At 41.8% G+C, this 23,059-nt stretch overlaps 1 protein-coding gene across 1 annotated transcript; it reads right to left on the bottom strand.

Moving 5' to 3' along the window:
* Nucleotides 1-1,294: 1,294 nt before the first annotated feature.
* Nucleotides 1,295-21,152, bottom strand: LOC148851860 (RNA polymerase II transcriptional coactivator KIWI-like). The gene is made up of 4 exons (XM_088944150.1): nucleotides 20,881-21,152; nucleotides 20,688-20,793; nucleotides 1,786-1,808; nucleotides 1,295-1,694 (listed from the first exon to the last, which is right to left on the bottom strand). The coding sequence occupies exons 1-4, from the start codon at nucleotides 21,004-21,006 to the stop codon at nucleotides 1,635-1,637; spliced, it is 315 nt and encodes a 104-aa protein (XP_088800276.1). The 5' UTR covers nucleotides 21,007-21,152; the 3' UTR covers nucleotides 1,295-1,634.
* Between the last annotated feature and the right edge of the window lie 1,907 nt (nucleotides 21,153-23,059).

Below are 23,059 nucleotides of genomic sequence, written 5' to 3'. Positions count from 1 at the left end.
TATATATATATATATATATATATATATATATATATATATATATATATATATTAACTTATATACATAATAAATATTATCTAAATATCTCTCTCTCTAAATATATATAATAAATATTAGTATATATATACACACATACATTTTAGTTCTATTATTTTTTAATGGTTATTAATTATGTCTCGATACTTTATATAAATCAATAAAGTATGATTTTTATGCAATGTTCAAAATATCAACACATATTGGCCAGTATGTATCATTTTGGGAGCACCCAATACACCCCTACAATGGGTGTATCGGAGTTCTAACCGGTTCAGGGGGTAAAGGAGCTTTAAACTGACCCCCCTGAACTGGTTTTGAAAAAAAAATAAAAAAAGGTAACAATACTACCAGATACGTCCCTACTAGCATATCAAGTGTATTAATATTTGGAACCTTATTTTTATGTTTAAATAAATTAATTATAAAACTTATAATCACAAAACTCATTTTTATTGTTATTAATATTTTTTAATGATTTGTTTTGGATTTTCTAACATATCCATACGTATCTTCATTTTTCTTCTGTATCTATACATTTCCAAAATATATCTCAATGTCTCTTAAAATTACCTTTCTGATACACCTTACGTTGAACCTTCCATTTTATACATAAAAAATGTTGCTGCCGAAGATACAATTATGCACCTTAAAAAAAACATCACATACAACAAAGTTATTTTCGGGTTAGGCCCGAATTCAGTCCAAACTAATTTAAAAAGTCAAGCCTAACCCAAAAAATAATTAGGCCTAGCACTTACAACCCATAAGATCAAATGCCTTAAAACGGGCCGGACTGAGCAAGCCCATTGGGCTACCCGGCCAATGGACAGATCATGAATAACAATGTAAACTATAAGTTCTGAATTCGGGTCCCCAGCTTAAGCCAAATGGAGTTTTTTTCCCGCTTCTTTTGATTGGCTTTTAGCTTTTGCAATGCAACAAGCACAAAAAAGCCCTTCAGAGAAGCATTCCCAAACGCAGCCTAAGTCCATCCTCTGGGCAGTCAATTAATTGTTCCTTGCATCAGTTAGTAGTGATGAACAGACTGTCTCTTGTAGACAAGAATGGAGAATTCAAGACGAATCATAATTCATAAAGGCTTGTTGGCAAACTATCAAAGCGTTTTTGCTGACTGGGCAAAAGAGGGCTTAAGTTGAAATAACACAAACATCAAAACCCAAGCAAGATGATAGCCCTTATTCTCTTAAACAGTTAAACCTATCAGATAATGGGCTCTTAATTCTATATACAGATATCCATGAAAGCATGTGGTTTCATTAGTAACCATTCGATCTGTTTAGCACATTTCTCAATCAATTTCTTAGGGAATAATACAGCAATCAATAGTGATGCATCTAAAATCAAGCCCCTAACTGACGAGCAGCTTGATTTCTTAGACATAAAAGCAAGTCCTTAGTTGCCCCGCAAGACAACTACATTACACAAAAGCAGCTTGATCCAGTTAGCGAGTACAATTACTTGGAACACATTCACTTGCTATGTAATTACAAATTATCCACATAACTTTCATACCCATGTCTTTAAGCTACATTCTTCCCATTTCCTTGGGTATAACCATACCTTCTCCAACTGTTTCAAGAATTTTCAGCAACTGCGTCGTCAATTTCATCTACATGATGCCGAAGAATTTTCCACTGCAGAATGCAAAAGAAAAGGTCATTCAAATATATATATATATATATATATATAGAGAGAGAGAGAGAGGGAGAGAGAGAGAGAGATTACCTGGTCCATGCTTAGAGAGATACCTGGTATAATGGAAATCAAAACCATTAGTACAGTCGATTATAAAATCATTAAGTTCAAGTAGGAGATAAAGCAATTGGTCAACTTAAGCTAGAGTTATCCAATGCGCCTACACTGTATCTCTTTATTGTCAAAAGATTACCAGCTTCCTTTGTACTAACGCGGGTGGAAATAGGGAGGACATGCATTATTTGTCTGGATGGTTTTCCTCTAGCGTAGGCAGTGCAGGATTTCCATGTGCTTGGAGAGAATATATTCATGACCTCCAGGATGAACATCTCATTGTCTATGGTTTAGATCAGCCCACAACCAATCATTGAAAACTAACTTGAGACTTTCATCTAATCTTACTTTTTGGTGATCTTCCCTAAAAGGCAAGTCTATACATGTTCATATAAACTCTCACAAAGAAAATTCAAAGCAATGCTTGTATTTTCATACTTATTCTCTTTTATCCTAAAAATGACTGATTAAACAACTTATTTCCATCCACAATTCCACATAAACCTCCTGCAAATTCCTTCCTAGAACCTTACTCTTTTATCATTTATTTATTTATTTTGCTTCTTTTCACACCTTCTTCAAGATCAACATCTTAATCTTTTACAGTGCATCCATCTCAAGATTGTTACATCTTTTTTTTGTAGTAAAATAGAATTTATTAAAATATAAAAAGGATAATGCAAGAAGTGGTGATAAGAAATCGCCAAACAAAAGACGTGAACACAATTAAACCAATGCGCACCCTTAAGCACAAATTAAACAAAATGACCACAAAAAAGAAGAAAACTGAGTATTTGCCTTCAAAAAACTACTCAACATCCAATTAAACCAAGAAACAACAATCAGACCATGATGCTCCGACGCTCCTCTCAAGCTCATAGATTCTTCCCCTACTTCCTGGTTCCTACCTTACCACTTCAGTAGTTTCTATGCCTGCCAGAAATCCAAAAATCTTCTAATCTTATGAATCATCTTTTTGAACAAAAGATCACCCTTTCTCATCTCTTTTTTCCCTTTAACATATCCCCTCTTCTCATCCATCCAAATCAACCAACCAACAATTCTACACTCTATAGTCTCTCCAAATAATTGCTCATCCAAACTCATCTCTAGCTACATTTTTAGAACTATCTAAATAGAATTTAAGAACATTAAATTTTTCCTTTCTCCTGTAATTCCATAAACACTTTTCTAGAAGACTCCTCACCACTAAAAAGAACAAACCCAGCTTCAAACCCACCTCAACTTTCTTTTTCCAACACCTTTCTTAAGTCTTCCTTCTTATCTATTATATATACATTATAAATTGCCCCCCCCCCTCTTCATCTTGCTCTAGTTTCTCCTCAACTTCTGAACATTCTCCAACCTCATTTTCCCAACATTCCTTTTCATAATTGACTGGTGATATTCTTGACTCCTTTCTCTTCTTCAAAGCATTTCCATTGATGGACCATGTATCCCTTGCATCTTGTCCATTAAATCTTATGTTGAATGATAAGAGGTCCTTGAAATCTTGTCTTGATCACTTCTAAGTCTTTCCCCTTCAACTAAGTCATGCTTTCTGTATTCATCTACGCTTAACAAAATCTGCTACTTCCCTTACAGTGGAGTATCAATAGAGGAATTCTTTTTTTGCTCCACGGGCTACACACAACAGGGGGTAGCCCATCCCCCAACCAATAACCCCCCCCAACCCAGGTGCTGGCAGGATTCAATCCCAAGTCTCCGCCACAACCAGCAGGAGACCTTACCAACCAGACCAGTTGGCACCTTGCAAATCAATAGAAGAATTCAGCTTTACTTATTTTGCTACTTTACTTTTTTATGCAGAATATTCATAATCTTCTTCTTCAAATCCTTTTGACCTTTTTCCACTGCCCAACACCACAAAAACCACCTTTGAGCCTGGAAATAACAAGGCTTAGATGATAATGATGATGATGAATCAGGTTCTGATGTTTCTGTTCCGTGATTCATTTTTCATGCAACCATTAGTACCCCCCTGGCCCAAATTAACTTCAATAATGTATGAATCCTCTAAACCAATATAAGCAGGTATTGTGGATGCTTTTGTTGGAAAGGAATACAGCCGCAGTAATGGGCGTTAGATTCAGTGTTCCTATCTTATCTCTTAGCTAGATTCATTGTTCCTATCTTATCTCTTAGCTAAATTCAGTGTTCCTATTAATTAGGCAGTATTATTTCCTATGTCTTTTAGAAAGTTTCTTAATATTTTTTAGAAAGTTTCCTTACGAAGGACTCTTGTAATTCCTATTTAAAGGAGCAGATGTTATTCAATAAAACTATCGATAATTTCAGTCAAGAAAGAGCAGAGGAGAGTTGGTGATCTCTTTAACAAATCACCATAAAGGCACTAAAGATAGGTTCCTCGAGAAAAGGGAGAAACAAGGGAAAACAAGAAGTTCTCCCCGTTAACCGACCTATGACGAGATCCTATTCGCAGGCCCTTAACAATTTGGTATCAGAGCAAGACGTCATGGGTGACTTTGAGCAATTGAAGACTAGGGTTCATAATCTAGAACACAAACTCATGGAAAACAGCAAGGAAAAGAGTTCAGAAAGGGCTGCAACCATAGACGGTCGCCGACCAGACATGGCAGAATCGTCCGACGAGCAGCAGGTCATTGCCCAGGGAACCGCGATCAATCCCAAATACAGCAAGCTGGAATTTCCTTCCTATAATGGAGTTGGAGATCCTTTGGGATGGTTGTACAGATGTGAGCAGTTCTTCCGCAACCAACGGACAGAGGACAGGGACAAGGTAGGCTTATCCGCATTCCACATGATTGAGGAGGCGCAGCTCTGGTTTTAGGAATTGGAGCAGGAGGAACCCGGGCTCAGTTGGACCCAATTCAAATCCTATTGCCTTCTCAGATTTGGGCCCCCATTAACAAGCAATCCATTAGGCGAACTAATCAACCTCAAACAGACTGGAACCGTGGCTGAGTATCAGCGACAGTTTCAAACCCTCTTTGCAAGAGCATCTTCGGTACAACCAAACCAACAGGTTGACATGTTCACCGCGGGGTTAGCAGAAACTTTGAGGGTGGATGTGGAGATGCAAAATCCCCCCAATCTGGTTATTGCTATGAATTTGGCTCGCGCTTTTGAACGCAAATTGCAACTCAACCGCGTAAGTATCAGTATAGGGTGAACTCAAACAACATGAGCAGCCCCGAAACCACTCGGAATGGTTCCATCTTCAGCAGCCAGCCAAGAACAAAAACCATAGATGATCAACAATTCCATATCGACATCCAGTGTGGGAAGCAACGTTCTTGCACCCCCTATTAAGCGCTTGTCCAGGGTTGAGATGGCAGAGCGCAGGGCGAGGGGATAGTGTTTTAATTGTGATGAACTTTACTCAGCAGGGCACAAGAGGAAGATGAGGATGAACCCTCTTCATTGGAGCCCAATCTAGGAGGGCAAAATCATTCCCCAACCTCGGTCTATTGTTCGTTCCAGAATGAATCGAGGTGTTGTTGAAGTTCTGGTGGAATGAGTCAGCTTACCATTAGCTGAAGCTACCTGGATTCCTTTGACTGTGTTTCAAGACACCTATCCTGAATTCGAGCTTGAGGACAAGCGCTTAGTCCAAGAGGGGAGTAATATTGTGGATGTTTTTGTTGGAAAGGAATACAGCCGCAGACAGTAGAAGTAATGGGCATTAGATTTAGTGTTCTTATCTTATCTTATCTCTTAGCTAGATCCAGTGCTCTTATCTTATCTCTTAGCAAAATTCAATGTTCCTATTAAATAGGCAGTAGCATTATTATTTCCTATGTCTTTTAGAAAGTTTCTTAATATTTTTTAGAAAGTTTCCTTAAGAAGGACTCTTGTAATTCCTATTTAAAGGAGCAGATTTTATTCAACAAAACTATCGATAATTCCAGTCAAGAAAGAGCAGAGGAGAGTTGGTGATCTCTTTAACAAATCACCATAAAGGCGCTAAAGATAGGTTCCTCGAGAAAAGGGAGAAACAAGGGAAAAAATAAGCTTTCCCTGTTAACCGACCTGTGACGAGATCCTATTCGCGGGCCCTTAACAGCAGGTTCTAAAGCAGCATTCTGAAAATCACCCCCCCAACCCAAATCAACACACAATTTACTAATTTCAATATTATAGCCAGACTTCCCTTTATACTGACTATCATATTCAACACCTTATGTTTAATCCTCCCCATGTACACCCACATCACAATCCTTTGTCAGACTTATCACCACTGCAGGAGTGTTTGAAGAAATGTCTTCACTTTTGCCCTTATCTGCACTTAGATCTTCCTGCTCCAGAACTTCATAGTCAACCACAAAGTTATCATCATCTTGTTTCTTCACTGTCACCTCCCTACCCCCTTCCCCCAAATTTCTCTCTCATTTGAGCCTGTAATACCTTTCACTTTTCTGTACACTCCAAATTATTATCTTTATTGCTGCCCTCCCCCACGATCACCCCATTGTTGTCTACCTTGTTCAACACATCAACCACAACAACCTTGTTGGCTGCAACTTCCATGGAAGGATCTTCTCCAGACCCATCAGTTATTGAGACTTGTCCCAACCCTACACCTTCAACCCCTGTTTCAGCACCCTCTTCTCCAGACCCAGATTGTATTCACTGCCTTTGCTGCTCCTCACATACTCCACCAGCAATGCCTTGCCACTGCATCAAAGAAGAAAAAACAAATGGCTCCCATTAAGTGCTTTATGACCCAATTCTATCAATCCACTTTCAAGATTGCTTTATCTTAAACAATCCAATTGAAAACAGAGGATATGGAAATTTTTCAGACTTCAGAAGAACTGGCAAGTGACAATGTAAGCAGTGAGTTTCAAGTGAGTGGATATTCTGAGGCTTTTCATCCTCAGCTCTGAAAGAACCTATTTGAGTTATCAGTAATCATAGACGACAACAGTCCTCTGCTTTTAATTCCACCCCTTCTTCAAAATGAGATTTTAATGTAGACAGCGAAAGATCTTAAAAAATTTCTCTCTTGACATGCTCTATGTTGTTTGAAAAGATTGCCATGCTTAAAAATCTATCCACCACCAATTATTTGTACCATAGTCTCATGAAAGGTTTCATATTCTAAAGAAAAACTCTTCACTTGCTCCATATTGTTGTTAGAGAGGTTTATTCCACTTCAATGATCCATCCACTACCTATTTATAATATGTTCTACAATGCAAAGCTTTGATCCTGAAAAACAAATTATGCACTTGCTCCATGTCTCTGCAATGGTTTGTTGTCACACTTCTAGGATTCACCCACCACCCATTCACAAGTTGTCCTGTCACCCCATACAAATCTCCTCAAAAGTCAAAACCCAAAGTCATCTATACATAAATCAGCAACCAGAGCAAACATTCTTGAAAATTGATAGGTGGTTTCCCCCCTACATGGGTAGCTTGTTGAATGCAAACAAAAAGGGTTGCTAAGCAAATGTTCGCTCAGCTTTGCTAATGTTAACAACAAACCTTATCCATATACAGATGCTTGATCTGTTAGTGATGAAAAAACATTAACAAAGCTATACCTACAACCAACTCTGCAGTTACTAACAAATTTGACTACAGTCCAATTCCCAATCATAAACTAATCTTCACCTAATCCACATTTCCATTTTGACCTTAGTCTCCAATATTCCCAGTAAATCTAACCACTTAACAAAATAGGAACATGATTCTTGTATTGCAAATATCACGTCCTATAATATTCCAAAAATCCCAATTAACCATGGAAAATTCAATCAAGAGACTTAGCCCCAATGTCAGCCTGGAATTTCATGCTCCATTATTTGTAACCATTTCAATTTTTTCATATCCACTATGTTTCAGATTCTCCCCAGAACCAAGAAGTAGTAGCAGATTGTTCTCTCAGATTTGATTTCCGTAACAAGTATTACACAATTTACTAACTTCCACCTATTCATTTATTAATTTTGCAACCTGAAGCTCCAATTCATCCTTTAGAAAACGATATAAGTAGATAATAATTAATAACCAACTTAGTCATTAATAAGCGTCTACTTAACTCTAGAAGTATCAATCTACCTTTATCAAGAACAAACTATGTTTCTGTACACTTCAAATTCTTGAAAAATATGTATGGATGACAAAAAGTGAGAAAGGTAACAAAGAAAGGAAAGAGGAGAAAGAGAAAGGTATGTACAGGAAAGGGAGAAACACCAATGTAACTGACCAAAGGAGGGGCAACAAACCACCCCAGAAAAACACTAAACTTCCAAAAGGATGCACACAAATTGTGACACAAGAAGCACCAAAGCCCTACTTTTGTATCCCCAATCAAATAGCAAAATAGCATACTGCCATACCAATCAAGCAGGAAAATGAAGGCACCATAGGCAATAAAAAGATCAAAGCAACTCAAAAAGTTGGGGGAAAACTAGATTTTATACTAAAGGAAAAAGACAAAATTTAAACATTAATCCAGAGAAATAGCAAGCTAAAAGCTATTATTCCCAGATGCTGAAACTAACAGAGACGGATACAGAAACAAAGATAGAATTCTCTATTTCCTAATATTCCAGGCAGGGATATGGATATGGGTACCCCATTTAACAAGCTATGCTTATACCATGATCCTACATCTGGTTTTGAAGCTAATTGTCATTTCTCAATAATTAACCTTGTTGAATTTAATTAAACTTCTAAAATACAGTTTTATGGTATACTCTAAAAAGTATACATGCTATAAATTATATGTAATTCAGCATGTGATAGGCCCTTGACTACCCATTTGGGCCCATCACAGGAGACCCAGGCCCATGACATGCAGCAGCCAGGCCAAGCACGAGAGAAGCACTTGATCTCCCATGTGCAACCGCCACTGAGGTTTGTTTACATGAGGGGACCACGTCCCTCCAGTTAGTTAGCCGTCTCAGTCGAGCCATGTGCAGGAGAGGCTGAAGAGAGAGTATAAGTATTGTATTACCTCACCGATTCTAGGCATGAAAAATGAAACCCTACTAATCTCCTCCATCTCTCCTCTCTTCTTCCTTTCTCTTCTTCTTCTCCTCTACTCTACTCTGTTTTCAGGAGGGTGAGCTCCCTCGAACCAGCTCAGGTTTTCAGAATATCGAAGTGATCTTATCAACTGGTATCAGAGCTTAGCACTGATGACTAATACGAGATCCACTGCAGTAGATGATCGTGTTGATCAAATTGAAGTAGAAGTTCACCGAACCACATCAGAACTGAAGGACATCATGGAGACCTTGTCGGCACTGGTGGAGCAGTTCGAGCGACTATCCACACCCATGGCGAGGGAACCAGAAGCGGAAGGATCCAGTAGCAACGCGGGTAGACGTGGCGGGATCTCCCCAGGCAAGATGACGTAGATCATATTCCCAGTTTACTCAGATGATGATCCGGTACCTTGGATTTATTGGGCTGAACGGTATTTTGAATATCATGAGACCCCGGCGCACCAATGAGTGCCTATTGCCTCTATCCACCTCGATGGAGAGGCCATTATGTGGTACCAATGGTACTGAAAAACACACCCCCAGACTACTTGGATGGACTTCACCGAAGCGTCAAACAGACTGGTAGTGTGCGGGAGTATCAGACTAAGTTCGAGAGAGTAGCCACCAATGTGCATGGTTGGCTGGAAACGGCTCTGGTTGGCTGTTTCATCGGGGATTTACGGGAAGACACAAGGATTGAAGTAAAAGCATTGCAGCCCTCAACTCTTATCTCTGCTATCTGGTTACCTAAACTCCAAGAAGACAAGCTAAACCGATTAAGAAAAACCACTAGACTGATTGGTCCAGCGGTTGGACCCCTGTTACAAACCCCACCCAGTCGAGCAGATTCAGCTCCAGGACCCTTACTTCCCACCCCGGGCACTAAACCAGAAGCCTCAGCACCCAAGAACCCTGGGACCATGGTGGTACCTTACAAGAAGTTATCCTGAACCGAGATGCAGGCCCGTTGAGAAAAAGGGTTGTGTTACAATTGTAACGAAAATTTTACCCAAGGGCATCGATGCAAGACCCCACACCTCTACCTATTGCAGGTTGAAGAGGAGGATGCCAACGGTGAACAGGAACCGGAAGTTGGAACCAATGAAGCAATCCCAACTACAGAAATTGAATATTATGTGATTTCTTCGCAAGCTCTATCGGGATGTCAGAGCCCACGTACCATGAGGGAGGAAGGGTGGGTTCAGGCCCAAAAAGTGGCTATCCTAATCGACAGTGAAAGTTCTCTAAATTTTATCACCCCTGGGTTGACCCGGAGACTCGGGTTGGATGTGGAACCCATAGTTCCCTTTGCTGTTAACGTAGCCAGTGGGCAAGAAATCAGATGTGAGGGAAAATGTAAATCAGTTAGGCTTAAAATTCAGGGGTACCTCTTCACTATAGACCTGCACCCCCTTGAATTTTCAGGGGCTGATATAGTTCTGGGCGTCGAATGGCTTCAACAATTGGGCCTAGTAATGTGCAATTGGGCTGACCTTACAATGCAGTTCCAACATGAAGGACTCACCTGCATATTAAGGGGAACCAGACCTATCTCGGCCACAGCCGAACCTCCCACCTCATTCTCAAGAGCTGTCAATACTTGGATAGCCCCTTGCTAATGAGTATGGGCCCCATGCCTCTTGGGCCAACATTGACTGTTGATGATACTATAACCCGAAACCCGGAGCAGCAGAACCAACTCCAACAGCTCCTGAGCGAATACGAGGACGTATTCCAAGAGCCATCTGCACTCCCCCCCTCGAGACAGCTAGACCACCGGATTGTACTCCAACCGGGTGCTCCTCCCACAAGTGTCCACCCATACCAGTACCCACATTATCAGCGGGTAGAAATGGATAAGAAGATCCAAGAATTCCTGGATAAAGGGTTCATTCAGCCCAGTAACAGCCCATTCTCCTCACCTGTCTTACTAGTAAAGAAAAGGACGGGACATGGAGATTTTGTGTTGACTACCAAGCCCTCAACAACATCATTGTGAAGGAGTGATATCCCATTCCATTGATAGAAGAATTGTTTGACGAGTTGGGCCAGGCCCTCTTCTTCTCCAAACTGGATCTCAAGTCCGGGTACCACCAGATCCGAGTCCACCTAGAAGATATAAATAAGACGGCTTTTTGGACCTCGGATAGGCACTACGAATTTGTGGTTATGCCATTTGGTTTAACCAATGCACCATCTACCATTCAGCGGTTATGGTATGTTGCCCGCACCTCTCACTAAGTTGTTGAAGAAACAATCCTTTACATGGGACGAGGCAGCAGAAGGGGCCTTCCAATCTCTTAAGAAGGCAGTCACATCGCCTCCCACCTTGGCTCTTCCAGATTTCAATAAAGAATTTGTGGTGGAAACTGATGCTTCAGGGAAGGGGATTGGTGCAGCCTTAATGCAGAATGGGCAACCATTGGCTTTCTTCAGCTGAGCTCTATCAGCCCAGGCCCAAGCCAAGTCCACATATGAGAAAGAGTTGATGGCGATTACCTTAGCAGTACACAAATGGAGGGTGTACCTTCTGGGAAGGAGATTTACGATGCGAACCGATCACCGAAGCATTAAACATTTATTGGAGCAGAGGATTCTCAGCCCAGAACAGCAAAAATGGGCCTACAAACTTCTGAGTTACGATTTCCATATTGAATATAACCTTGGGCCTTCAAATGCAGTTGCAGATGCACTATCCAGGGTAGAAGATTTCCAGCTGATGGGCCTGTCTAAACCCAATTACCCCTTGTATGACCTAATCCAGCAGGAGGCACAATCAGATCCAAAACTCAGCCAGATCCGATCCCAATGGAGCAAGGATCCCACTTTAGTGCCAGGGTATTCTGTGACTGGTACTACACTCTTCTATAAAGGTCGTGTGGTAGTAGCCAGAAAATCAGAGTATCAGAAGGAAGAGTTATTTCATGACTCAGAACCTACAAGAGGATAGTGAGCCATTACTACTGGAGGGGAATGAGACGTATGGTTTAGAGTTATGTGGCTTGTTGTGACATATGCCAGCAGCACAAGTATAGCATCCAGTCTCCTGCAGGTCTACGTCAGCCCTTACCCATTCCAGAACGAGTATGGGAAGACATTACCATAGATTTTATTACCGGGTTGCCTAAATTAGCAGGGAAGTCGGTGATCCTGGTGATTGTGGACCGCCTGAGCAAATATGCTCCTTTCTTGGCGCTACCACAGCCGTACACAGCTTCCACAATGGCTCGAGCTTATGTCCAAGAGGTAGCCAAATTGCACAGCACTCTGAACTCTATCTTGACCGACAGAGACCCCCTCTTTATGAGCAAATTCTGGGATTCTTATTTTTCTGCTCAAGGAGTAAATATGCTTCACACCACCAGCTACCACCCCCAGACAGATGGGCAGTCCAAGGTGGTCAATCGTTGCCTTGAAACTTGCGTTGTTTCATCGGAGAGAAGCCCAAAGTAGGCTTACTGGCTGCCATGGGCTGAATATTGGTATAACACCACATACCAAGGGACCAATCCATTTAAAATAGTTTATGGGAGAGATTGTTGGGACCCAAATACCTTCCCCAAACCCAACACAGGGAGTGGAGCAGGCCACTACCCATCAGCAGTACTCAAGGAAGCAGAAAGAACAGGCGACAGAGCCTCAGAATTAGTTACACACAGAGAGGGTGATTCTGTCGACAGAAGATATTCCCTTCATGATATTTCCCAGAGTTTGTTATAAGTTAGTTATTCTGCCAATCAGAGGATATTCCCTCTATGATTTCACCCGTAGGCCAGATATATAAGGCCATACTCTTTTAAAGAAGGAATGAATGAATATCCCCTGTTTTCTCTTTCATCGAATCCCTCTTTTCCTACCTTCCCTTCTCTTCTTCCTCTCCATTTTCTGTTTCAGGAGGTTAAGCCACCCTCGAAGGGGCTTCCGAGGTGAGCGGTATCTCACCAAGTTGGTATCAGAGCAAGGTTGTAGACCAGCTATGCCGCAGACAAGATCCTCTACCATGGAAGACAGAGTCGACCAACTTGAGATTGGGTTCCACCAAGTACTGAACGAACTCAGGGATCTCAAGGTGGTCATCTCTAACCTCGCCTCCCAACAACAGTCCGGCAAGACCAGTCAGCAAACAGGGGCCAACGCCTCTGTTTCCAGTAGCCAGAGAACTGGGGGTTACCCCGTCGGAAAGGTTACTAAAATCAATTTTCCCAACTATTCCGGTGGAGATCCCATTCCTTGGATCTTCAGAGCAGAGAGATTCTTCGAGTATCAGGAAACCCCTGCACACCAGCGCATCGCCATCGCCTCTATTCACCTTGAAGGAGACGCTATTCTCTAGCTTCAGTGATAACGACAAACCCATCCTCAGGTAGCTTGGGCGGAGTTCACGGAAGCTCTGTGCATCCGTTTTGGGCCGACAGCATGCATGGATTATGACGAACTCCTCACTCGACTAAAACAGACGGGGACAATAGCAGACTACCAGCTCGAGTTCGAAAGAATGGCAATCAGAGTACACGGATGGCCGGAGAAGGCCTTGATTGGGTGTTTTGTGGGAGGTCTCAAAGAAGACATCCGCCTAGAAGTGAGAGTTCTTCGACCGGCAACAGTCATGGCGGCGGTGGGCATGGCTCGCTTGCAAGAAGAGAAGATTGATAGCATGCGCAAGACTAGCAAACCATCCTATCCGAATGTGAGGGCTCTCCAGCGGGTCAACCAACAACCCCAAAAACAAGTTGGGGATCCTCAGAAGCCCATTTTGCCCAGGCCCACTGTGCCTTTCAAGCGCCTCTCGTGGCCTGAGATGCAGGCCCGATGCGAGAAGGGCCTCTGTTACAACTGTGATGATAAGTTTGGGCCAGACCATAAGTGCCGAGTCCAGCGAGTATTTCTCCTTCAAACAGAGGAAGAACCAGAGGGGACAGAACCAGAGCACCTAGAATACTGTGAGCTGATATCAGGCGAACCAAAACCGGTTGGAGCCGAGATCTCTCTACATGCTCTCATGGGCCTCAACCCTCTTCAGTCCATGCGAGTAGAAGGAAGATTGGGTGGCCGATCTGTGATGGTTTTGATTGATAGTGGCTCTACTTTGAATTTCATCACTAGTCATTTGGCAAAGCAACTAGGTATGACTATACACCCCACTCCTCTCTTTTCAATCCATGTGGCTAATGGGAACCAGATGTTATGTGATGGTGTATGTAAGAAGGAAAGGATCCTCGTACAGGGCCATAATTTCGTGGTAGATCTCCACCCATTGGAATTCTCGGGGGCTGATATTATTTTGGGAATCCATTGGTTACATGGCCTAGGTCCTGCACTGTGTGATTGGGCCAGAATGACAATGAATTTTTGCCAAAATGGACAGACCTGCCATTTGCAAGGGGTGCGGCCCCCTAATCTCCGAGGTGATACCTTAGCCTATATAATACGGGCCTCCAAGGATACTGGACAGCCCTTGTTTATGCATTTAGGCATTCGGCCCACAGTTCCAATTTTAAACAATCAGGATTGTGACCAACCTACTAAAGCCCAACACCAGAGCCTAAGATCGATCCTCGATCAGTTTGGTGACATATTCAAGGAACCGAACCAGTTACCTCCACCCCGGATCCATGACCATCAGATACCCCTCTTACCCGAATCCAAACCAGCCAATGTGAGGCCATATAGATACCCTTATTTCCAAAAGCTGGAAATTGATAAGGTAGTAAAAGAGCTATTGAACAAGGGGCATATACAGACCAGCATCAGTCCGTTTTCATCCCCCGTACTCCTAGTGAAGAAGAACGATGGTAGTTGGCGGTTTTGCGTAGATTATCGGGCCCTGAATCAGATTACAGTGAAGGACAAGTTCCCAATACCTCTCATTGATGAACTACTGGACGAGTTAGGGGAAGCACAAGTGTTCTCCAAACTGGACCTGTGGTCCGAGTATCACCAGATCCGGGTTCACCAGGCTGATATCCACAAGACAGCCTTTAGGACCCACGATGGCCATTATGAGTTTCTAGTTATGCCGTTTGGTCTTACCAACACCCCCTCCACCTTTCAGGCCCTCATGAATGACATCTTCAGGCCTTTCTTAAGGCAATTTATTCTGGTATTTTTCGATGACATCTTGGTTTACAGCAAGGATTGGGGCACCCATATGAAACATCTTAAACTTACCCTCACAATTCTGAGAGAGCACCAGTTGCATGCCAAATTGGCAAAGTGCTCCTTTGGACAAAGACAGATTCGATACTCAGGCCATGTGGTTGCCGCTGGCCAGGTCATGGCAGACCTAGAAAAGATAGGTGCCATCCAAAAATGGCCCAAGCCCACTATTGTAAAGGCTCTCAGGGGTTTTCTTGGGCTTACCGGTTATTATAGGCGCTTCATTAAGGGGTATGGGCTTATGGTCGCCCCTCTAACACGCCTGTTAAAGAAGGATTCTTTTGGGTGGGCTGATGATGCCCAACGGGCCTTTGAAGACTTGAAGACAACAGTTTCTAGCCCTCCAGTCCTCACTCTTCCGGATTTCTCTCAACCCTTTGAGATAGAGTGTGATGCATCGGGTGTCGGAGTGGGGGTCGTTCTGATGCAGAAGGGGCAACCCATTGCTTATTTCAGCAAAGTTCTCTTAGCAGCTCACCAAAATCAGTCCACCTATGTCAAGGAAATGATGGTTGTGGTAATGGCAGTACAGAAATGGCGTGCATACCTATTGGGACGCCAATTTATCATAAGGACAAACCAAAGAAGTTTGAAGTACATAGCAGAACAAAGGGTGCACACCCCGGAGCAGCAAAAATGGCTTAGTAAACTAATGGGATTCGACTACCACATTGAGTATAAACCTTGGCCTGCCAACAAAGTAGCTGATGCCTTATCACAGGTAGAAGAGCTGGCCCAACTAACATGCTCTCAGCCCAATTTTCCCTTGTTTGAAGCTATACGACAAGAAGCCAGATCTGATCCACAGCTGCAAGACATCGGGGAAAGGTGGAAAAGTGACCTTTCTCAGGTTCCGGGTTACCAAATTGTGGGGCATGACCTTTTCTTCAAGGGTAGGTTTGTGGTTGCTCCAAATTCCACCAACAAAACTGAACTACTAAGGTTGTTTCATGATTCCGCATTGGGAGGACATTCAGGGGTGCTACGGACCCTAAAAAAACTCAGCAGCCACTACCATTGGGTAGGAATGCGCAAGGATGTGTTGCACTATGTATCAGAATGCCCAACTTGCCAACAACAGAAATACTCCTCATAGTCACCTACAGACCTTCTACAACCCCTCAAGATTCCAGAGCAAGTGTGGGAAGACCTCTCCATGGATTTCATCACGGGACTCCCTCGTTCTGCAGGAAAAGAGGTCATCATGGTAGTGGTTGACCGCCTCATCAAGTATAGCCATCTCTCTACTTTGCCTCACCCTTACACTGCAGCGATGGTGGCCGAAATTTTCATATGGGACGTGGCGAACTACATGGAACACCAAGATCCATTGTCTCGGACCGTGACCCTGCCTTCCTAAGTTCATTTTGGAAGGAGTACTTCAGATTGCAAGGAACCTGACTACACCCATCCACCAGCTATCACCCGCAAACTGATGGACAGACTGAAGTCATTAATCGATGCTTAGAAGCCTACCTTAGATGCTTCATAGGGGAGAAGCCTAGACAATGGGCTCATTAGCTTCCATGGGCAGAATACTAGTACAACTCAACTTATCAGTCAACTGTAGGGATGACACCTTTCAAGGCCCTATATGGCAGAGAACCCCCTCCCATATTACCCTATGAATATGGGTCGTCCAAGGTGGTAGAAGTAGAGACTCGCCTACTGGAAAGAGACGAGATTCTTAGACTGCTCAAGGCCAATTTGACAAAGGCCCAACAATGAATGAAGATCAGCTATGACTCTCACCACCGCCCAATAGAGTTTCAGGTGGGTGATTTTGTCTACCTTAATCTCCAGCCTTACCGCCAGGTCTCAGTGGTAAGACGGGCTTGGCACAAGCTAGCTCCTACGTATTATGGGCCCTACAAGGTGCTGGAAAGAGTGGGCCTTGTTGCTTACAGATTGGACCTTCCTACTACCTCGAAGCTTCATCCAGTGTTTCACATCTCTCTTCTCAAGAAGGTCATGGGAAATCATACTCCTATCTCATCTAGCTTACCCCAATTCACTGAAGAATGGGACATTTACACAGAGCCCATCAAAATTGTGGATTTTCGATGGGTCCGACGAGGTGGACAGGTTGTACCAGAAGCCAAGGTAGAATGGGCCGGGCTGCCCCCAGAAGACACCACTTGGGAACCTTATCTAAGGCTGAATGAGAGGTTCCCAAACCTAGACCTTGAGGGCAAGGTCAATGCTAAGGAGGGAGGAATTGTTGGGACCCAAATACCTTCCCCAAACCCAACACAAGGAGTGGAGCAAACCACTACCCATCAGCAATACTCAAGGAAGCAGAAAGGACAGGCGATAGAGCCTCAGGGATAGGCGATAGAGCCTCAGAATTAGTTACACACAGAGAGGGTGATTCTGTCGACAGAAAATATTCCCTCCATGATATTTCCCAGAGTTTGTTATCAGTTAGTTATTCTGCCAATCAGAGGATATTCCCCCTATGATTTCACCTATAGGCCAGATATATAAGGCCATACTCTTTTAAAGAAGGAATGAATGAATATCCCCTGTCTTCTCTTTCACCGAATCCCTCTTTTCCTACTTTCCCTTCTCTTCTTCCTCTCCATTTTCTGTTTCAGGAGATTAAGCCACCCTCGAAGGGGCTTCCGAGATGAGCGGTATCTCACCAGAGATCCTCCAGCTGTGCTTCCTTACGAGAAGGGGACTTCTATAGTGGTTGAGGTAGAAGCCCAGTTATTGGATAGAGATGAGATTTTGAGATCCCTCAAGCTGCATTTGCAAAAAAGCCCAACGGCGCATGAAGTTAGCCTATGATCACAATCATCGAGAGCTTGAATTTGCAATGGGGGATTGGGTCTACTTAAGTCTCCAGCCTTACCAACAAGCTTCGGTAGCCTGACAGGTTGCCAAAAGCTAGCTCCTAAGTATTTTGGCCCATTCATGGCGATTGAACGAGTAGGGCAAGTAGCTTACAAATTGGAGCTCCCTATTTCCTCGAAATTACACCTAGTTTTTCATGTCAGCATGTTGAAACCATGTCTAAGTCCTACCATTAAGCAAGGTTCAAAGTATCGATACAATACGAGTTTCGGTCGTATCGTATCAGTACTTAGAAACGGCCGAAACTTTATTCTTTTTATTTTTTTTCACATTTTGGTTTTTTTTGGGAAGCTTTTAGCATGCTTTTTATTATTAAAAAAATTGAGGGTCTGAAACACCTGGAAATAGGCGTTTCAAAAGATACGATACGATACGCCTCGTATCGGGCATATCGTATCGATACTTTGAACCATGCCACTAAGGTCAGCCCAACCCTCCCACAGTTCACTGAAGACGGGGACATATTGATTGAGCCACAACAAATCAGAAATATAAGGTGGGTCAAAATGGGCAAGAAGTTACACAAGCAGGCCCTGGTCGTGTGGAAGAACTTGCCACCAAAAGATGCCACATGGGAGGACTATGACAAACTGAAAGACCAATATCCTCACACCAACCTTGAGGACAAGGTGTTTCTTGAAGAGGGTAGGACTGATAGGCCCTCAACTACCCATTCGGGCCCATCACAGGAGACCCAGGCCCATGACATGCAGCAGCCAGGCCAAGCATGAGAGAAGCACTCGATCTCCCATGTGCAACCGCCACTGAGGTTTGTTTACATGAGGGGACCACGTCCCTCCAGTTAGTTAGCCATCTCAGTCAAGCCATGTGCAGGAGAGGCTGAAGAGAGAGTATAAGTATTGTATTAACTCACCGATTCTGGGCATAAAAAATAAAACCCTACTGATCTCCTCCATCTCTCCTCCATCTCTCCTCCTCTCTTCTTCCTTTCTCTTCTTCTTCTCTTCTACTCTACTCTGTTTTCAGGAGGGTGAGCTCCCTCGAACCAGCTCAGGTTTTCAGAATATCGAAGTGATCTTATCAGCATGTTAGTATAAAAATGTCTTTAAAGAAGGGAAATAATAAAACACGTGCCATGCCTCATGATTGTTAATGGCCTTGTTGTTGGGTTGCTAGAACCAGTTAGTCCACAGCCTATCCACTTACGCTGAATGCCTTCTCTAGTTGGCTTCCTGAGAGACTGAGAAAAGCATCCACCAAAATACAAACCAGGCTGCAAGTGTCAAGCCTCAACAATCAAAAACTGACCAACCTCCCACTTACCAAAACATACACCTTTCCATCCTTTCTTCCGCCCTCTTGGAGCTCCTAGGATTCCCCTCACCTACTAGTTCAGTGGTCCTTCAAACCCTACCCAAGCATCTTGTAAACCTTCTTAACAGAGATCAACTTCTTCACCCCAACTACATGATCTTCCCGCTGTTCACCCATTATCCAACTAGTACTTCATTGGTCCCCCCCCAAACCAGTGTTGCATGGGCTCTGCTAAATAGACGACATCTCCAACATTAACATGCATTGGAATTGGATTCTGACAATCTATGGATCCTTGAGGGACACTTTACATAACATTTCCACTTTTATCTCCCAACTTATTTGACATAAATGAGTAGCTAATGTACATGATGAATGTCATTTTTGTATCAAATGATATCATTATATCAAGTATTACGTGGGGGCATTTGATAACGGATGAAGTGTCTGAACTGAATGATTTATTGCTTTGTCTTTTAGTGGGTAAAATTATCAAATAATAAAATATTTGAGGAATGAGAAGCATCAAACAGCCCCTTAGACCTTAGTTAAAAGGTAACATTATAGACTTCTTTTATGTAGGTATATAATGTTAGAATTCAAAAACATGAACTATTTATATAGTATAAACTTTCAATACACATGTCCTCAGTCCACGCTTTATCATTTACCAAATCATAGTCTTGGAGACATGTCAGATTCTAAATCCTGTCTCCATGCAAAAATTGCCCCTAATAGAAGCATTTTGGCATTCCCACTACAATAACAAACACTTCCCCTTTTATTGGATCATTATTATAAGACTAATCAATTCCATTTTTTACCTCAGAAAGAAAGGCAGCTCAACACAAATTTGCATGCTTTCTCCTTGTCCAATTCAATCATTTGTAACTGTAACACGACTTGGTTACACAAAGATATTCTGTACATAAGGATTTTTCCCACGTTGTCATTCTTTTTTTTCACAATAATGAAATACCTTAAAACCAATAAATGAAAAGAGAAACCTACTGGCCATAACAATCCCTTCATTTCAATTATGTATCAAGAACCACTCCTAACATATAATAAATTCCCTAACCATATCAATGCATTGCAATTGCGATATAATGATTTTATCCAAGCACCATTTTGAATGTCACCTCACCATTCATTCAGCAGTCATCCACGCCTGCCTTCGAATGCTAATAATAATTTTTTTAACCTTTTTTTCTTCTTTGGCCAACTTCAGGGTCATGCTTTTTACCGAACAAGCTCAATGTTTGCTCTCAACAATTTTCTTTCGCACTCTGTGCTTCCCCAGCGGCCATTCCGTAAAAGATAATATCACAGATCGAAAATAGAACACATGAAATTAACTCTAAACCTCACATTCCAAGATGCGCGAGGCACCTTAAAGAGCCTAAACTAATCTATTCTTGGATGACAAGTTGTACCTAAAATATTTACTACATTTTACTAAAGCCTACAGAACCCTCAAATTTCGAAAACACAGAAGCGTCTCGCACAAACGCATGAAGTAAGAGGAAAGAAGAACTTTCGTAGAAACAACACGAACGATAGAATGAGAAAAAGCTCGAACCTTTCTTCCCGGGCAGTTCCTTTCCATCCTTGACATAGAACTCTCGAATGTCCACCACGACCTTCCCTTGCCAACTCCTCACTGAAACTCTCCTATTCTTCGTAATCTTCACCAAAGGACAAAGGAAAAATGAAGAGGGAATACAAAAGAAGAAGCTCTATAAATGTAGCAAATAAGAGAAATAGTAATAAACCTCGCAAACGACGATGCCATCGGAATCGTCGGAACCCTTCTTGAAGCTCTTCTTGGCCGGCCCCGCCCCATCGGAATCTCCATCGGAGGCGTTCTCCTTTTCCTTCCTCTTCCACCTTCTCGACATTTCTTCTCTGCTTCTTTTTACGGCTCCCTTCCGAAGTCCGAACCAGTTTCAATCCAAATGAAACCCTGTGAAGAAATGTGAAATGAGAGAGGGGGAGAAAGGGCACTACAATCAATGTACAATCCATATGGCCTTAGGTTCGGGGCGAGACTCGATAGAGCGCGCGCGGTCGGCATAGTCCGCGTGTGATCCGTGCAAAGTGCGGGTCGGGTTGTATTTCTCTCTTCTAAGATATTTTGGGGTTCGGTGAGGCATGGCCAACGGTTCGAACCCGTTGGGCCCATGTTGTGTATATAGTGTCATGTCACGGGCTGGGCTAGTCTGTTGGTCGAATTTTGGGCCAAACCAGGCAGTAAATCAGGTCGTCATGTTTTTTAAAAATTTTGAAAAATATTAATGAAAAATTAATATGAATTTAAAAAATATTTAAATTTTACTTTATATGAATTTTGATATATATAATTATTTATACATACAATGATAAAATAAATAATATAATAAAACTGAAAATAAAATTATATATATTAATGTATTATATATAGATATATATAATAAGGAAAATTCCACTTTAGTACCTTGAACTTTGGGGGTAGTGTCATGTTAATACCTAAACTTTCAAACATGTTAAATTGGTCCCTACCATTAAATGACAGTCAGTTATCTATTGAAAATGTCAAAATTAAATAGTCATTATCTTTTACCGATATTTATTCTTTGGTATTAGTATATTTTACATGGCCAATTGTCATATCAGATAATTGTATCCAATTAAAGAGAATGATACAAGAATGCTCCTTGAGTTATCGAAAGGGTAGAGATAATAAGGAGAGGCTGAATCGGATTCCATGACCGTCACCATCGTATAGACCTGATGAAAGTATCATCTCCAAAGCCCAAGCCCAAGTTGCTATATTCATGAATTCATATCATATAGATCTGCTGAATTCAGGCCCAACTGAGGTGGCTATTTCCCTTTGTGAGAAATGGTGTAAGCCTCATGCAAAGCTGATTGAGCATTAGTTCGTATTGTACTAAGGAAGTACATTAATACTGATTGGTAGAGAAATAGAGATTCAGATAAGTATTCTACGGAACTACAGTGGCAGACTTTACAGTGGCAGACTTTTACCAATGAGTCTAGGGGTGGCAACGAGCCGAGTTTTTCATGAGTTAATCAAGCTCGGTTCAGCTCGGTTTCAATCAAGTTCAGGCTCATTGGCTCGATTATTAAACGAGCTGAGCTCGAGCCTATTAGAGCTTGACTCGTGAGGCTCACAAGCTGAGTCGAGCTTATGAAATTTTTAAATAATAATAAAAATATTTATAATTATTAATTATTATAATTCTTAATTTTTTAAATATCAAATAAAAAATATTTTTATATATAATTTTTTATTTTTATAAAATATTTTTTTCTCAAAATCGAGCTCAAGTCGAACTGAGCTCGAGCTCAAGGTTCTGGCTCGAACCAAGCTCGAGCCTAGTACTATTTGGCTTGAATCCACCCCTACCGGTGACCAACCTTCATACTACCTACTTTTAGTTTTTATACCCAAAATTATGATTCTAGAATCAATGGCGTGTCAAATACAATTAGAACATAAAAACTTGCCTTGATTGTATAAGTAATTAACGATAATTATTAATGAGAAAGATTATGAATGAAACAAATTTGAATTTGAAAAGTCTTACGGGAAAATAACACTTGAATTTTGATATGGGAAGAGTTTTGACCAATCAAAATCCATCCATAAATTTTGATAAATAACACTAGATTGGCTACCACATTTATGATTTTAATTGATTGGTCAGAAAATTTTCAGGTATCATATATTTTTCATATCATAGTGGAACCCCATACAAAATACAAGGTTTTGCACTCTATACATTTATATCTATACTCTTTCCAAAGAAAACCTTAGCCCAGGTGTAGTGTAAAATCTTCAAATAGAATAAAGACTTGCAACCCTTATCTTAATTTACCCATGATCCTCTTATGGCTGAAGCTAAAGTTTTCTATCATAGTATCTGATTTGCTCTTGAGTTGAGCTTT

This window comes from Nelumbo lutea, chromosome 5, assembly GCF_056320005.1.
Source record: "Nelumbo lutea isolate HS-2025 chromosome 5, American lotus-T2T, whole genome shotgun sequence".
NCBI lineage: Eukaryota > Viridiplantae > Streptophyta > Magnoliopsida > Proteales > Nelumbonaceae > Nelumbo > Nelumbo lutea.
This window is presented reverse-complemented; position numbering and strand designations above follow the sequence as displayed.

Bases quoted from the DNA above. Each gene is read 5' to 3' on its own strand.
- LOC148851860 (XM_088944150.1), bottom strand. From the start codon at position 21,006: ATGTCGAGAAGGTGGAAGAGGAAGGAAAAGGAGAACGCCTCCGATGGA. The intron at 1,809-20,687 runs GTTCGAGCTTTT...CCATTATACCAG, and splicing joins GGAACTGCCCGGGAAGAAAG to GTATCTCTCTAAGCATGGAC. The intron at 1,695-1,785 runs GTAATCTCTCTC...TGCATTCTGCAG, and splicing joins TCTCTCTAAGCATGGACCAG to TGGAAAATTCTTCGGCATCA.